General features: G+C 41.8%; 3 protein-coding genes across 4 annotated transcripts in view; 1 reads left to right on the forward strand and 2 right to left on the reverse strand.

Annotated features, from left to right (window-relative positions):
• bltp3b (bridge-like lipid transfer protein family member 3B) overlaps nt 1–1,847 on the reverse strand; it is a 31,610-nt gene extending 29,763 nt beyond the window's left edge. Inside the window, exon 1 of the mRNA XM_013910914.1 lies at nt 1,404–1,847. Coding sequence (XP_013766368.1) covers nt 1,404–1,447 — 44 coding nt within the window. The 5' untranslated portion in view covers nt 1,448–1,847. The remainder of the gene's footprint in view (nt 1–1,403) is intronic.
• Nucleotides 1,848–4,113: 2,266 nt separating this feature from the next.
• On the forward strand, nt 4,114–7,017 carry ckap4 (cytoskeleton associated protein 4). Its single transcript, XM_005733508.1, has 2 exons — nt 4,114–4,534; nt 5,421–7,017. The coding sequence occupies exons 1-2, from the start codon at nt 4,223–4,225 to the stop codon at nt 6,636–6,638; spliced, it is 1,530 nt and encodes a 509-aa protein (XP_005733565.1). The 5' UTR covers nt 4,114–4,222; the 3' UTR covers nt 6,639–7,017.
• Nucleotides 7,018–8,928: 1,911 nt separating this feature from the next.
• On the reverse strand, nt 8,929–14,451 carry ikbip (IKBKB interacting protein). Of its 2 annotated transcripts, XM_005733510.1 has the most exons (4): nt 14,036–14,451; nt 13,842–13,959; nt 10,287–10,508; nt 8,929–9,823 (listed from the first exon to the last, which is right to left on the reverse strand). In XM_005733510.1, the coding sequence occupies exons 1-4, from the start codon at nt 14,239–14,241 to the stop codon at nt 9,257–9,259; spliced, it is 1,113 nt and encodes a 370-aa protein (XP_005733567.1). In that variant the 5' UTR covers nt 14,242–14,451; the 3' UTR covers nt 8,929–9,256. The 2 variants fall into 2 exon arrangements, with proteins under 2 accessions (XP_005733567.1, XP_005733566.1); XM_005733509.1 differs by lacking the exons at nt 8,929–9,823; nt 10,287–10,508 and adding an exon at nt 10,979–12,178.
• Between the last annotated feature and the right edge of the window lie 66 nt (nt 14,452–14,517).

Consider the following 14,517-nt stretch of genomic DNA (forward strand, 5'->3'; position numbering starts at 1 on the left):
AGTATTTGATAGAGGAATGTCCTCTGCAACAGTTAAGTTGTTGACACCCACAACATAAACTGCAGCTGTAAGCACACAGATAATGATGGTGATAAAGCAGAGAGAATCTATGCAGAATCACAGCCTGCTGTGGCCAAACTCGTGCGGTAGAGCATTTAGGGCCACCCTGCTCTGGTATTCTGACACCAGCACCTCGATCATGACATCACCTAATTGAAAGATGGAGGACTGGTTGACTGTCTTCTTCCGCTCAGAAACAGACCAATCAGGCCAGGACAAAAAAAAAAAAAAGGGGACGGCAAGCAAAAAGACAGATGACATCACGCCTCCTCCAGTCATTTCCTGTCAAAGTAGATGCTATTTTTTTGCTGACAGCATGCACAGTCATATGTACATGCTCTTATCTCAACACAACACCACGTATGAGGATGCTGAAGGACGTGCCACTAATAAGTGGTGTGCAGCAGATCATTTTAATTTTTAACTGCAGCACTGTGCAAGAACATCAAGGGCACAGCAATAACAAATGCTGATATAATCCACAGGGTGACAAATTCCTCAGTTTCAACAAAGGTTTTTATCAGTGAGGACAATCACCTCACTGCTTTTTTCTTTCTTTCCAAGCACCAGTCCACCTGCATGCTTGTAGGCTTTTCATGACTTACTCATCAGTGATCTGGATTAGAAATATGACAGCTGAACGCTACTACATCATTACTATTCCATGACGTTTGGAGAGGCATTAAAGGGCAACATAGATATAATATGGTGGGGTGTTTAACAGTGACGCAAAATGCTGTTAAATATATTGAGTTAGGGGGCAGGACAATATATTTCACTTTCTAAATGACCTTATCTTCAATAATAGGACGTTGAGGCTCCATGTACACCAAGTATGATGCCTGATAGGGGAACACAAAGGCGAAAAGTGCCAGATAAAAGGGGTTTAAACCCATGTAAACAAACCTGTACCTTGCACCTGTCTTCCCATTACTATATTGACTGTATGCCCACTAGCTACCTGCGAGGCAGTTGCTGAAGGTTAAGCTACCTTGAGGTGAACGCTGAGATTGTTGATTTTAACAATCTGACTCAACTACACAACTGGTTCAACCCGACTTAGCAAGTGTCTGGAGGATTAGCAGCTCGCGTGGTGCTAGCACACTTAGCTGGGTAGCCACGTCTCAGGTCCTGTGAGGGTTACCAACTCAAAAACGCACAGTGACAGTCAACGGAGGGACGTGTTAAATTACAGGACACCCTTCATCTATGTGCGGCAAGCATAAACTCATTAAAGTGAGGTTTTTGTGGGTGCTAGCTAACGCCTGTGACAGCTTGATCCATTCGTCGTCGCTTTATTTCCACTCCCTGTCTGCTAGCGTTAACCTCAACTCATCACTGACCTGGAGAGATGCTTCAGGATCTGCTTCTTGATGAGCCCCGCCATGGTTGCGCAAATCCGATATCCGAGCCTCCGCCGCCGGGTGTCACAGCTAGCTGGCTAGCCAAACCGCTAGCTTTTCCCAGTCGAGGTTTAAACTCACAGCTCACAGCCTGATCCCTTCGCCCGCGTTCATGTTAGCGGTGTTCCCGCTTTATTCTCTGGGAGACGAGGGGCGAGATGGGCGGAGAGACGGCATTTCGGACGTCCGAGTGACAGACAAGCTCGGAGACAAAGCATATCGCGTTAGGCCATTTCACGCAAATATACCGACAGAGGTCTGAAACGGTCCGGATCACTGCAATACCTCACACCGTACACCTGGACGGAACGGCGTCTGCTGTCACGGCGTCTGGGCGGGGACTAATGCGGGGTTCATAGTCTGCTAGGAAATTCCCATTACGCACAGCCGGGTAAGTGCCAGTGTTACAAGTGGTAACGTTTTACAGTATATAAAAATGTCTTCTTTATGATTTTATCATTTCATCTAAAATGGGGCTTGCTAAACTATATTAAAAGTATATGCTGATCAAGCCAACACTTCAGTCTCGATTAATAAACGTTTTGGACGTACTTTCATTGTCATATCTACATGTTCTAAAAATGTAACTTACTTTATTCTGAAAATCTATTTTACGATGGTTTTTATAAAACAAACAAGTCTCATCTTTTAATTTCGTTTTTATTCTGTTTTTTTCTTTCAGGATTTTTAAAGGCGTGATCTATTTTAAGGAAGATGTAATTTCAATTCATGTCTTTAAAATTAAAAATTAATTTTAATGAAAGTGGTTTATCCATTTATTTATTTATTCAATTTCCTTCTTTTTTTTCAATTAACGTCGAAGATATAAATGAAGACATTTATCAAATTACTTTAAAAAAAAGTTTAAAAACTTTTTAAATGAAATGAAGATTTTCGTGATAAATTAATCTTTTCCTCATTTTGCATAATTTATACCACGTAACATCTGTCCACTGATTGAATTTAGCTATTTATACTCATATTTAAAAGACAGCTACAAAACTTTTCAACCAACTATACAGGCACTAGTGGGTCCTCTGGATGACGAAATATCATTGTCACTATTATTAACTTTCTTTCTTTTTTAACTTCATAATTAAAAACGTCAGACCATTAAACAGCATTGCTTTGTAGTAGAAGTAGAGGGTTGAAAGTGCCGAACTGGCCTGCCTGCAGTCCACAGCTTTAAATAACCGAAAACATTTAAGCATCACGAAACAAAACATAAAATGCAAAAAGAAGACAATGCCAATGCAAAAGGTAACACTGTGACTTATTTTAACTCTCTTAATAGTCTAAACTTGTTGCACATTTGAGTTTAATACACAATTATTATTCAGTACATTTTGAAGGAACAAATCAAGGTGTGAATTGGATCACTTATAAGCTCTCCCTCTGGAATAAAACAGGGCAGTAACTCATTCCACTTTTTAAGTTTATAGGGGTTTTTTTCCACATATACATGCTAACATTTTTTATCATCTTCTGACTTAGTATTTCCATTTTCCTTCCTTTTATTGGCAATTCTGTTGTACTTTTCTATATGCAAAATTGTTATGTTGCACATCTCTGCTGAATAAAAGATTTAGGGAAACATAGACAGTTGCATTTAATTTAATTTAATTTAATTTAATTTAATTTAATTTAATTTAATTTAATTTAATACGAACGTCAATAATTTCATCAGTGTTCTGCACATGCAATGCTCTCATGTATAGAACAATGCTTGTTCTGGTTTTGACTCTAAACGCTCTCTTAGCGACATCTAGTGTTCAAACCGAGAATGTGACCATTTCGTCGTTTTTTACGTCTTTTTTTAAGAAAGGGGGCAGAAAATTACTAATATTCTGTCTCAGAACGTTTTCGTTATGTGGTTTAAAGAACAAAATCCAGAAATAAAATAAAAGTCTATCAGTAAAGATGCAGATTAGAAAGCCCTAAAGAATAAAATGACAACATTATTAAAATATATACCATGAATGAGTACTTAACGATGCCACAAAGATCACTAAGACCACTGAACTGTTGGTGATTTATTCACCTTTATAATGCGTTTACTGACTTTGACATTTGCACACGGACTCTGTGACTTTTCTGATGTCTCTTCTCTGCGCGAACGTGTACAGTACGTGATTTGCTGCCGTGCCAAAACTTCAGCTGCCACGTATGAAAGGAGGAGCAAACTGGAAGGGAAGAAAGTGCCCCTCCCTGCGCTGCGCTGCTTCACTGAGCTGTGTGCAGAAAGTTTGCATCAGCAGAAAGAAAGAAAAAAAAACAGCATTAGGGGAAATTTGTAAGAATAATAGAGACAAAAGTGTGTGGATGGCACACCGACTGACACTTTGATAAATCTTTTCTTCTTCTCTCCCCTTCACGTTATTAAAAAGTCACAGTTTTTCTGCAAATGATGAGAGTATGACACACCTATATAAATCTGTCTTTATGCGATTATCACACGTGATGCAAAGATAAAAACATGCCTAATATAAAAATTTACTATAAGTGCAGCAGCCCACTAATCATTCATTGCTTCCTAGTGTTTTATGTCACCGGACAAGACCCATTCAGAGCCTGGAGTTGGGCATGGGACAACCCCCATCCGCATACCTCAGCGCAAAAGCCCCCCCGGGGAAAGACACGAAGCGCTCACTGATACGCTGCTGGTCCAGTCAGTGGGACTGGACTGAAAAGCCTCTCCATCCACGACTGCAAAACTAGCAGCCCTCTCTCACACACACGTCTCAAAGCTCCCGCTAACCATGACTGCGAAAAAGCCAAAGAATAGCGACAAGAGCGCCGCATCCAGCCAAGAAGATGCGCCGAAGAAAACCCAAAAGAGCAGCCACAACGGAGCGAGTGCCCCCGGACCTCAGGGGTCGCCACGGCCAGGCAGCTGCCTGAGTCTTCTTGTGACCACGGTGTTTTATGTGGCGTTAATAGGTGCTGCAGGGTTCGCTGCTTTTCACGTACAGCAAGCGTTGGATGAAATCCGCCAGACGAGCGCAAAACACGAGGAGAGCGCACGGCAAAGCGCAGAACTGAGCGGCAAAGTGGAAAGTGTCGTTCAACAGGTAGGTAGGAAAGAATACGAATCAATGGATAGAACTTCTAAACGCCACTTTTCTTTTATCCAGGTATCTTCCAGAACTCTAAAAGGAAGCATCGCCTTATAATAAACGCGTATGCACTTATATAGACGTGGATAATGTGGTTTTACTTCATGTACTCTAGGAGTCTGTGTTTGTGAGCTCTAAAATGTGAGTGGGTAATAAAATTTCAGACCCACTCAATAATACGTCATCTACAGTATTATGAATTTCTTTATCGCGGGTTTCTTTGAATGAGAACAAGTCGTTTCTGATTGCAAAGCTGGACAGGGCAGATTATGGATTTACAAGGTCAGTCATTAATGCAGAGATTCAGCTTTCTCTTGCTTCACAAAGAACATGAGGTGGCAATATCTTTTCCAGAACTCAGCCCTGCTAAAAAATTCATATCTAGGCTGTTAAAGTGGAGACTGAGACTCTTTTAAAGGCTTGTTTCATATATCATTTCTTCTTGTGCTTGATCTGAATGATACCAAAAAGAGAGAGGAGACAGGATTCATCTCAGGCACATAAAAGCAGCCCACTGCAAACCTTCTGTTTGCTAGGATTGATAAATCAGAAGCAAACTGTGTAAAAAGGATGTGTGGCCTTTAGAAGCAAGGGACTGCACTGAGCCCCAGTATAAGATTATCTTACACTGTGAAGCTCTGATACAGTTCAAGGAATAACAATACTGAGAAACTGAAAAATTCCTGCACCATCTTTTCAACCTTGTAGAGATTTCATTTTTATACTTTGAATTTGAGCTTCATTTGCACTGCTGTAGACTGTGAAATCTAACAACATCTAAATGCGAGAAAAGAGTGTATGAGTAAAATTTGTCTTTGTGTTTCCAATGTTCTTTGTAAAGGTGGAGTCTCTGAGGGGTGTTGTGGATGGGCTGGAGTCATCTCTGGGGATCACACGGGTGGAGATGGAGGGGGCCATCAGTCGAATGAAGAGAGCCGAGGTGGAGACGAGGAGAGTGGAGGAGGCCCTTCAGAGGCTCCAGAATGATCTACTCAGGGACCTTTCAGAGGGTATCAATGACGTGAAGGAGGCTCGAGAGAAAGACTTCTCCTCTCTGGAGAAGACTATTGAGGAGCGCTTAGCTGAGGCCAGCCAGTCCATTAAAGCCAGCGTTGCAGAGTTCACTGAAGCTCAGAGTGAGGCGCAGAGCCAGCTGGCTGATCTTAAAGCCCGTCTGGGTGACATCGAAGACCCCGCTCTCATCAAACAAGAGCTGTCGGCCATTGTTGATGCTGTAGCTGAAATTAAAACAGCCAAAGATGCAGCTGACTCGTCAGGCGATTCCCTCAGACAGCAGATCAGTGCAGTGAGGGAAGAGCTCCAGACTCGCAACCGAGAGGTGGCCTCAGTGTCTCAGGAAATTGAGACAGTGAGGAAAGTGATGCAAGACACCACTGGGAATCTGAGGGAGTCTCTGTCTTCAACCGAGGCTTCGCTCCAGGCTCTGAAGGACAAGGCTGTGATGCTAGAGAGTGGCATGGAGCAGTTTGCCGATGCTGTTCGTAATGTGGAGGAGCAAGTGAATGAAGCAGCTACTCAGGCCCTGCTGAGAACTGATGACCTTGCAGCCAGAGTCAAAGCATCGGAGGAGAACGTAGTTTCAATGTCTGCCTCAGTGTCAGACATCAACTCCAAAGTACAATCGCTGTTTGACAAGCATGATGCACATGAGAGCAGTCTGGCTGCACAGGGGAAAGCTGTGGAGGACATTAAAACTAATTTGGAGCAAGAACTGGAGGCAGTGAAGAGCAGTTTGGAGGATCTCCAGTCTAGTATAGCTGCTCTAGAAGGAGACAAGACAGAGTTACCTTCAGCAGACTCCAGCCTGGGTGAGCAGGTGGAGGACCTGAAGAGGAGGCTCGCTGCTTTGGAGGACAACAGCAGCAGGATGAAGCCCGAGCAGCTGGAGAACTTAAGAGACATGGTAGCTGGTTTGGAAGGCAAAGCAGCCAAGCTAGAAGGCCACGATCAGGCTATCGCTGCCCTGCAGGAAGCCCTGCAGAAGACCACAGAGTCACTGGCAGGCCTGTCTGAACAGCCCGACATCACGGAGGAGTAGGTAGCAATGTCCCATCGGGATGTCAAAACATGCAACAACAGGGTCAATAATGAATCCAAACGGGTGACAAGCTTTTCCTAGTTTTAAAAAGAAAGGTTTTTCAGAGTTGATGGTTGATGCCATGAAGTTGCACACTAGAAAAGAACAAACATGAGGACAGTTAGAGCAGGAATGAGAGGGGCAGAGACGGACTGCTGATCTGTGAATCCACACTCATTCTGCACTGTACTTTTCTATTATTATTTTTTTCAAACTCACCGTTTTTGTGCCAGTTAGCTGTTTTTTAATCTTTCCAGTGGATCAATGAGCTCATTTTGAGCACCCCGTTTTTATTCACTTTGTTTTTTTGTTTTTTAAGAATTAAAAAAAAACCTTGTTAACTCAAAATTGTGAAGAATTATTTCTGGGTGTGAACTACGTGATAAAATGATTTCTTACTTTGGTTCATTACATCATGGGTGATGTATTGACAGGAAGGGCGGGAATGAAAAAATAAGAGACGCGATTTACCCAGTGGCTGATGGGGAGAGGGGAAAAATCATAATCCGTCTTCGCTACATTATTTATAACGTCAGCATCGTGTTATTAATAATATGTGACAAGGCTGTGGAGTCCAGGCAACGATTTTTCACCTCTTAATGAATAAATACCAGATGCTGAACTCTTTATACAAGTGAAAAATAGTTTTGCCTCTTTACCAAGTGTTCCATAGGAAGGCGCTTCCTTCAGCAACAGCTAAAGCTGTGGTTGGGTGACCACTTCACTGGAATACTTCAAAGCTATCTGTTTTGGTTTAAGGCATTTGGACATCAATAAACTATTTAAGTAATCTAGAGAGTACATCAGGAAACACTCATGTACTGCATATCTCTAGTGACAAACTGGATTTCCAAGTCTGTAGCACTTTAATGGTAAAGGTAAGACGATTTAGGACAATGTGTTAAGTAAAAGCTGTAAGAAGAACTGATGCGTGGGGAGTGATGTCAGTAAGATATTACTGACATCACTCTGAGCACAGTGTAAACACGGGGAACATGAAAACAGGCAGCACAGCCGTTTTCAATGTTCCAAACATTAAAAAAGGGTCATGGACTACCAAACTAATCAGACACAACATTAAAACCATTGGCACTGAAAGATCATCGCTTTATAAAATCTTTTTAAGTTGGAAAACCTTTTTTTCTGGCATTCATAAGACACACTAGTAGTGCAGTACTCACACCAAATTCTTGTACATTGGGATATCTGCATCACTTATACTACTACAGAATAAGCCATGAAAGTGGTTGATTAACAGTTCAATCCTTTCCTTATTTACTGGCTTTGCATCATGTCAGTTAGGGTAGCTAATCCACTTAAACCCGATGTTGGTGGGTTAAAGGGAAAAAGAAAGGGATCTAAAATGGCTTATTTCAAAGGATGAACCAAAATCATAATATAGCACTTTGACTCTTAAAAGGTAGCTTCAACACTGGAAAACAATGAAAGAGCATGCTTAAACATGAACGCAAGTGGAGAAATATAATGGCACCATAAAAAAGGTAGAAAGAAAAAGGGAAAACAATTAACCGCTGCTTTTCGTTACACTTGGTTCCTATAGAAAATGTATGGTGTGTGTGTGATGTAGTAATGGTGTTTAGACTGGTGTAATTTAAGCGTTATATTAATGGGAGGCTGGACTGGAGAGGATTAAAAACTGCAGTAATTATTAGTTAATTGACAGTTAAAACTATAAAGAGGAAGCGCAATAAATGAATAGAGAAGAATGACACAGCTTCTAAGGCCTCCGATTTCCACAGAACTTTAACCAATCGAGCATCTGTGAGATAAACCGAACAAGCACCCTGCAGGTCACTGGAGCCAGGGGTCCCACTGAGGTCCTTTGTCCAGCTTTGACAAGTCAGAGCTTTTCTGGTTTGAAGAGGGGGATCTAAACAATATGTGGCAGGTGGTTTTATTGTCGTGGCTACTTGCAATCGGTGATTGTGCCAGGGCTAGTCAGAACCAATAACTGGAGCTATAACTCAGTAATTCACATTTACCCTGGAGACACGAGAGATTCTGCAGAGCTCTGCTGGAACGCGAATAGGCACATTCCTCAAAATGTCAAGCTACTGTATTGCTGTATCCCCTAAAGCTAGTATTATGTGGCCCATACTGAATATCAGGGAGATTATAGAAGGAGGAGGAGAAGCCATCGCACATGGCATGAAACCCGATGGAAATGTATGAGAGAATTGTGCAGGTAAAAAAGAGAGTTGTGTAAGTGAAACTTCTTCTGGGGGGCAAAACCAGCAAACTTTTCATGCAGTTGTATTTGTTTTACTGGGGATTCTTGACTTGGTAAGTAATGAAACTGACACATTTAGATGGAGCCAGGCAAAGAAAAACAATAAAGCGATCAAATCTTCATCCTCGAGGTCCAGATCATATTACGCCATTTAGAAAAGCTGACAGCCTAAGATCATAGTGATTGCTTCAAGGGTGTTCAGATGCTCACATTTGTTTTATTCGTAATAAAAAACAGATTTATTTCAGTATTTGTTCTTGTTCTAAAACAGCAGTATGACAGGTAATCGGGTTAAATCGATGAATTGAAGCCAATGTCGGTTTGTTTTTCATGTTGGCTTGTGTATCTCTCCAATGTCTGTTATATCAGCTATCTCGTTGACCTGTTTACTTGTGACGCTCAAATCTCCCTCGACTGCGGTGAGGTTGCTTAATGTCTGTCGAAGCTCAGCGATCTCTCTCTGTCTTTCCATGAGATCTTTTGCTAATCGTCCTATCCGAAGAGTCAGGTCTGACAACTGGGGCTCAAACGCGCCAAAGTCTCTCCTAATATTAGCCACCTTTGGTTTAAGGTCGCTGGCAAAGGTCACCGTTCTTATCACGCGGGCCCGGCCGCTCTCTAGCTCCACCAAGCGCTCCGAGATCTGCTCGTCGGCGCTGGCGAGTTCAGGGATGCGTCTGCGGAGCTGCTCTATGGCCTGAGAATTGCGTTCAGATGCGGATCGGAGGTTGGAAACTCGATCGATGCTGCTGGCCAGCACATCCCCGATGCGTTTCACCATGCTGTGCTCCACCCGAGCAGCCTCGTCTTCAAGCTCGCCCACCTGAGTCAGCAGAGACTCCACCTCAGAGTGCAGGCCATCCATCCTGCGCACATCAGTCCTCACTGACGACACCTAGATGGCCATAGGGAAAAAAGAAATGTTTGAAACAGCACTAAGAAAGCTTTTTTTGTAAGGGCTTTGCATTATTGCACAGCACTGTGTAAGTATTTAGTCTTTAGTTTTTACGTTATCTGTAAAAAAGCAAAAAGAATCTTTTGCAGAGGTGAACATGCTTTTTTGTTGCAAATTTGGGTATCAACTGAACCAAATAAATACGCGGCCGTACTGCTGATACCAATACTGCTACTTTTAACCTATAAAGGGACGCGAAATATATAGCAGCTTTTCATCTATTTTTAAACTTTTAGACCTTGAATGTAAATGTGGTGTTGCTGAGGTATAGTTTTTCACCCCTCCACCCCCAAAAAAGTATTTAACTGAATTCAGTGGGCTACATACTGAACGGCAATATCGATTGCATACACTTGCACTCTAGAAAAAGAAAAGGCGCGACATCAATAACATCATCAATAACCTTGCTGGTAAAGTCCTTTGTGATGGTCGATGTCCGTGCTTCGATCTGACCCACAGCTTCTCTCAGTGAAGTCAAGCTGCTCTGAAGCTGAGCCCTCTTCTCAGTCAAGCCAGTAGCCCACTCCTTCAGCCGAGCTACATCCTGCTCCAAACCCTCCAGCTGAGACTTCAGAGCCCCACGCTGACCCCCGAGACTCTCTAGCATCAGCTGGACGCTCTCACACTGAAACAGGTGGTACAGGACATGTTTTTTCCCCAATGGAAAAAAAAACAAACACCTCAGGACAGAAGACGATTCACTGAGAGGAAAAAACAAATCAGACATTGTTCTGTAAAAACAAAAAAAAAGATTGTTTTATTAAATAAGCTTAGTGACACAACAGGTGACACAAGAACAAGATGGAAATGTGACATTCAAATATGTGGATTGTCTTGATATTTGCAAAGCTTCTTCTGTTTAAAATCTAATCTAACACTTAGAAATTTTATTGACCCTGTTCATTATTGCTTGTTTCCAACTGATCAGGGGATCTTTTGCTGTTTAAACAACAAAAACACGCAAAGAAAATGGTCAACAATGACGACCGTGCATCAAAGGTGGTGATATGAAACTGCTTTGTTCTCAATCAAAACTTTAAAACCTAAAACATATCCAGTTTACATTTAAATAAAATAGAGAAAAACAGAGAAGACTGAACAAAGACTGGCACATTTAATGCTTTAAAACTGTATCAGTGCATATGGATACCTTGAGAGTAGTCGGGCATATTTAATAAAATGGTGCACAAAGGTAAATGTATCCGACTTCTGTAATACAGTGCAGTGTTTTAATGAGCTCGTGGTGACATCAGGCTAGTTTTCTGACATTAAAGTGAGGTACAAAGTTTACAGAGATACTACTAAACTCAACTTAAGGGGTTTACAGCCTACAGTTAAACAGGACATTCCTACTCATTTTTCCTAGTGGACAAAAAAACAACAACAATGACATCATTCCGTGAGGTCATCAAGAAAAGGCTCGGTCAATTTATCCTCTTCATCTTTCTCCCACTCTTCCTCCTCCTCATTCCATTCCACTTCCTCCAGAGCGTCAGAGTTCATTTGGCTGTCAACCCCACTTTCCCTCAACACCATGGTGAGTTCACGGACCGCCTCTTTAACCACGGACAACTCATTTTTCATCTTCATGATGCTGTTTTGAGCCTGCAGGGTGTCCAGCTCCTGTCTGATCTCGAGGATTTCATTTGTTGCTTTCAGCATGCTGTCCTCGGTGCCGAACACCTGCAAGGTCACCTCCTCCAGCCTCTTCTCCATCCCGCTCAGATCTCCACCCAGTTTGAGGATGGAGCGCACCGCCTCTTCTACCTCCGGCAGATGCTCTTCGCAGGCCCTCGCACGGGGAATGTGCTCCTGGAGCTGAGAGCTTAGCTCGGCCTCCCTCTTGTTCAGGATGCCGATCTGCTCCTCCAGCTTGTGGATCTGCTTGGTGTTCCAGTCCAGCTGATCCTGCGCTCGCTTGACGTCGTCCTCCTCTGTGCGCTCCAGAGCTCGGGCGTTCCTCTTTGTGCTGTCCTTGAGCTCCTCCAGCCTCTCCGCCAGTGAACGGATTCTCCGCTCGGCTTCATTCACCCGCTCTGTGGCTCCTGCATGAGTGTCCCTGGACTCGGCCTTGAGTGAGGTGAGATCGGTGGTGATGGCTGCCAGACTCTCTTGCCACGTCTCGGTCACGTTGAGGAAGTGGGCGTTGACCTTCTCCAGATCACGGGAGGCAGAGCTTTCATCAGCCTGTATTGTCGTGACAGCAGCATGGAGGGTGGAGATGTCCTGCTGGAGTTTTGTCACCAGGGAGATGGTGGAGACCGCATCCTGTAGGTCATCCTCAGAGGCGGCAAGCTGCAGCCGCAACATAAAACAGGAGTGCTGTTTCTGTGGGAGCTCTATGATCCGCAGTATTCATATAATACACAAAGTGGTGCAGTGATAACTCAACTTTAAAAGAATGAAATTCATGAAGATAGATTTTTTTTCTCCCTTTCTTTAACTTAAAGGTACTTTTTGTAATTATCCCTGTAGTTATCTAAATCTTTCAACACCAGGGGGCAGTATTTGACATTGGGTGTACTTCCATGTTTTCAGAAGTGCCCATAATTGTAAATAACAATGCACCCCTAATGACTTGCTTTGGTAAATAAAGGCTTGCTGCACCATCTTGTGGTTCAAATCAGTATCACATGAGAATACAGGTCCTGGTTCAAATTCAGGTGACATCTTTTAAACAAAGAAAAATCAAAGCAGTTGTTTCTGCTCTACCTGTCATTGACTTTGGGTAATATTGGAAGGTTTTAAGGTGTTTTTAAAACATAGGAATTTACAAAAGGTATAGCAGCATCCCTTCTGACTTGATGCTTAAAGTTAGTTGCATATGTTTGAGGTGAGTAAAAAACCCCAGAATGTCCCAAGAAATGCAAAGACTAAGCAAGTTTAATTCGGCAAAAAATGTAACCATAGTTTTCCCCTCCCTTGAGGTTAAACAAAATATATATAAAATAAATAAAATATAATAAGAAGACACTTTTTCTTTGCTAAACTTAAATTCAAATGGGCTGAAATGCAATAATCTCAAATGGAAGTTAGGTGAACAGACACATTGGATTTTATGTGTCCAGATTTTGGAATATTTGTCTCACAGCTTTCCTTAAGCAACCCAATACAACACAATCATTGTTAAGTTTATTTGTTTTGCCCAAAGAACTAAATTCTATGTTGAAATAAAGAACATCTGGTAGCCATAGAGTCCAGTTAAAAACAAGGTAGCGTTTTATAATACAGTGTGTAGTTAAAAAGCAGTTCCGCTCAAATAAAATCTATTTTATCCAAAGTATTAATAATTGCCTACAAATACCTACTAGATACAGTAGAATAAGGGGCAACAGTTCACGTTTTTACAGGAGCCAATAAATAATTACACTGTAACTAATTTTCAGTAATGCATAACTTCCTTAAACCTTAAAATTACTTAAAACTAAGTTATTATTTCCTGTAAAATATCTGAAGTGCTGTCCTACTTAAACGTACCTACACATAGTACTTACAGTATAATAACTTCTTCTAATTACATCTTATCTAAAATACATGTTAACATACAAGCTATAAACTACTTAAAATTACTTATGGGCTATTTAAAATTACTTGGGCGCAACTTAAAATGACATAAAACGGAATGATTTCTTCTTTCCTGTGAAATACCTGGAGTTAGCACTACTTAAAAGTAGTTACGCTGATACTTAGAGTATAATTATTTCTTCTTGCCTAAAAACATATTATTATTACACCCTTATCCTACTGTATCTAGCAGTAAATATTTATAGATACATAATTACATCGTAATTTCATGTAAAATACACTTAAAATCGATGTAATTCTAGGGGAATTACACTCTTTATCGTCGGGCTAAATATTTAAAGATCGCTAAGTATTTGACATTCACACCCATCAAAATTTGCAGATTCATGGTCCAAACACGTTGAGGATCTGCTCCACAGTCAATCAAACGTACCTTTTTGGAAACTCTGACAATCTCCTCCTCCATGTCGAACAGACTGGAAGTTTTTCCGTGTAGAGATCTGTATTTTTCCTCAATCTGGGAAAACTTCTCATTCTGCTGCAGCACCAACCTGAAAGTCAGAAAACCTTCAGAGAGAAGTCCTCTGTAGTTCTGAAGAAAGCGTTAATACTAATATGTGGACTTACCAGCTCAGAGCCCCGCAAGCTGCGAGCGACAACAAGCACATTACACTTCTAATGTCCAGGCCCGAGGACGTTTTGCTCGCTCCTGTCTTGTCTCCTGCTTCAGTCTTCACTTTCTGCGTTTCTTCTTTCCCGTTTGAGCCTTCTGATGGTTCATCGCTTTGCTTCTGTGCCTGCGTCTTCCTCCTCTGCTTTAGTTCAGTAGGCATTTTAGCGCAGTAATAAACCGCTGGTTATCTTTTTATAGCCTATTTAGAGAGTTAAACGGGCTTACCAGAGTTTGTTACCTTGCACAGAAAAACAAGACTCCTGTTTTAGAGAGAAGTTCATAATGTAGAAATCAACTTCAAAAACGCAAAAAATAACGGACTGAGTGTGCGTGTGTTGGCGCTTTAAAAGGACTTTTTCTTTACCCCTGTTCCTTGGAAAAATGCGACCTTCAAGGGGTGCTTCGTAAGCTCGTAAATATTAATACTGTAATGTTT

The sequence above is a fragment of the Pundamilia nyererei genome, unplaced genomic scaffold (genome assembly GCF_000239375.1).
Source record: "Pundamilia nyererei isolate P.nyererei 1_Seehausen unplaced genomic scaffold, PunNye1.0 scaffold00052, whole genome shotgun sequence".
In the NCBI taxonomy this organism is placed as follows: Eukaryota; Metazoa; Chordata; class Actinopteri; order Cichliformes; family Cichlidae; genus Pundamilia; species Pundamilia nyererei.

Coding starts and splice junctions, on each gene's coding strand:
- ikbip (XM_005733509.1), bottom strand. CDS start 14,241: ATGCCTACTGAACTAAAGCAGAGGAGGAAGACGCAGGCACAGAAGCAA. Junction 13,960..14,035: donor GCTTGCGGGGCTCTGAGCTG/GTAAGTCCACAT, acceptor TCTGACTTTCAG/GTTGGTGCTGCAGCAGAATG. Junction 12,179..13,841: donor TTGTCAGAGTTTCCAAAAAG/GTACGTTTGATT, acceptor TTGCGGCTGCAG/CTTGCCGCCTCTGAGGATGA.
- ckap4 (XM_005733508.1), top strand. CDS start 4,223: ATGACTGCGAAAAAGCCAAAGAATAGCGACAAGAGCGCCGCATCCAGC. Junction 4,535..5,420: donor TGGAAAGTGTCGTTCAACAG/GTAGGTAGGAAA, acceptor TTCTTTGTAAAG/GTGGAGTCTCTGAGGGGTGT.